Source organism: Arachis ipaensis, chromosome B8, assembly GCF_059453495.1.
Source record: "Arachis ipaensis isolate K30076 ecotype BB chromosome B8, ASM5945349v1, whole genome shotgun sequence".
Classification (NCBI taxonomy): domain Eukaryota; kingdom Viridiplantae; phylum Streptophyta; class Magnoliopsida; order Fabales; family Fabaceae; genus Arachis; species Arachis ipaensis.
In genome coordinates, this window is record NC_142443.1 from 4,309,122 (window position 1) to 4,310,479 (window position 1,358).

Consider the following 1,358-nt stretch of genomic DNA (forward strand, 5'->3'; position numbering starts at 1 on the left):
TATCTATCAAACATAATTTTATATTTCTTTGTCTGTCTCAATAATCTGTCTTCTCTGTAAACAAACACGGTCATAAGATTTTTATTTTTAGAAAGAAAAAAGAAAAAAAAGAATGAGCGAGTAAATTGTAAATTGCATTGACCTGGAAATTCTCTTACCGAAAACAAACTACCCCAAATGTGAGGGCCTGTTGGTAATTTAGCACACACCAATCCAGTAGCTTAGTTACAGCTTCAGCTACTCAGAAGAATGCCTTATCCACAACGCTAATGTAAATGCGACCTAACTTTCTCTTTCTCTCTCTCTCTTTCTTTTCTTAACTCCATTCATTAATCACTTTCTTTTTCTTTTTTCTTTTTCATTTTTTTTCTTTTCCAAAAAAGCAAACGAAGCTTTATAAAAGCACTTCCCAAGGAACCGAAACAGAGTTAAGACCCGCACCGAAGAAATCAAAGAAGAAGAAGAACCTCTTCGCTCTCACCGCTGAAAACTGAAAACCCAGCCAAAATAAAACCCTCTTAATTTGATCAGAATCGGAAAAAAAAAAGGTTTGACATGGCGACAGGTAAAGGCCACATTGCTAGGTCAAGCTACCGCTTCCTCCCTTCTTCCATTGACAGGGACACTTTCACCGATTCCGCCTTCGAGTTCGACGAGTCAGACCTTTACAGTAACTCGGCCCGAGCCAACTCGCCCGAGTTTCGCAAAACCGTTCGCGCATCATCCAGACTGTCCAGCAAGAGCAAGTCATCGTCTGCGTCGTCGTACTCCGGTGGTCGACCGGCGTCGGTGCCGATGAACGTGCCGGACTGGTCGAAGATCCTTGGGCAAGAGTACAGGGAGAATCGGAGGAGGGAGGTTGAGGAAGACGACGATGCTGAGACCGACGACGGTTGCGAAGCTAGGGTTCCGCCGCATGAGTTTCTGGCGAGGACGAGGATGGCTTCGTTTTCGGTGCACGAAGGAATCGGTAGAACTCTCAAAGGCCGTGATCTCAGTAGGGTCCGAAACGCAATTTGGGCCAAAACCGGGTTTGAGGACTAAACCCGATCACGCCCCGAGTTGACTTCGAGAACAGGACCATATAATTTGGTAAACGGTAAACCACCACTCGCGGAAAATTTTCTTTTCTTTTCCTTTTTTCTTCTTTCAAATTTTTTGTTTCATTTTTCTTTGACAGAGAGTTCTACAAATTGGCAGGTTTGTTAGCTTTTCCATTTTTTACTTTTTTTTTTTTTTTGGTTTTTAGATGATGAGTTTACATGTATGAGAGGAAATGGAAATGAGGTTCAATTTGTTAAACGGATATCTGATATTTTAATTTTCAATTAATTTTGCTTTAGGAGCTTTTGTTCTGA

The 1,358-nt window shown here is 41.8% G+C and overlaps 1 protein-coding gene across 1 annotated transcript; it reads left to right on the forward strand.

The window, feature by feature from the left end:
• The first annotated feature begins 233 nt into the window (after window positions 1-233).
• On the forward strand, window positions 234-1,358 carry LOC107614270 (protein S40-4). The gene has a single exon (XM_016316495.3). The coding sequence runs from the start codon at window positions 556-558 to the stop codon at window positions 1,042-1,044; it is 489 nt and encodes a 162-aa protein (XP_016171981.1). The 5' UTR covers window positions 234-555; the 3' UTR covers window positions 1,045-1,358.

Bases quoted from the DNA above. Each gene is read 5' to 3' on its own strand.
- LOC107614270 (XM_016316495.3), top strand. From the start codon at position 556: ATGGCGACAGGTAAAGGCCACATTGCTAGGTCAAGCTACCGCTTCCTC.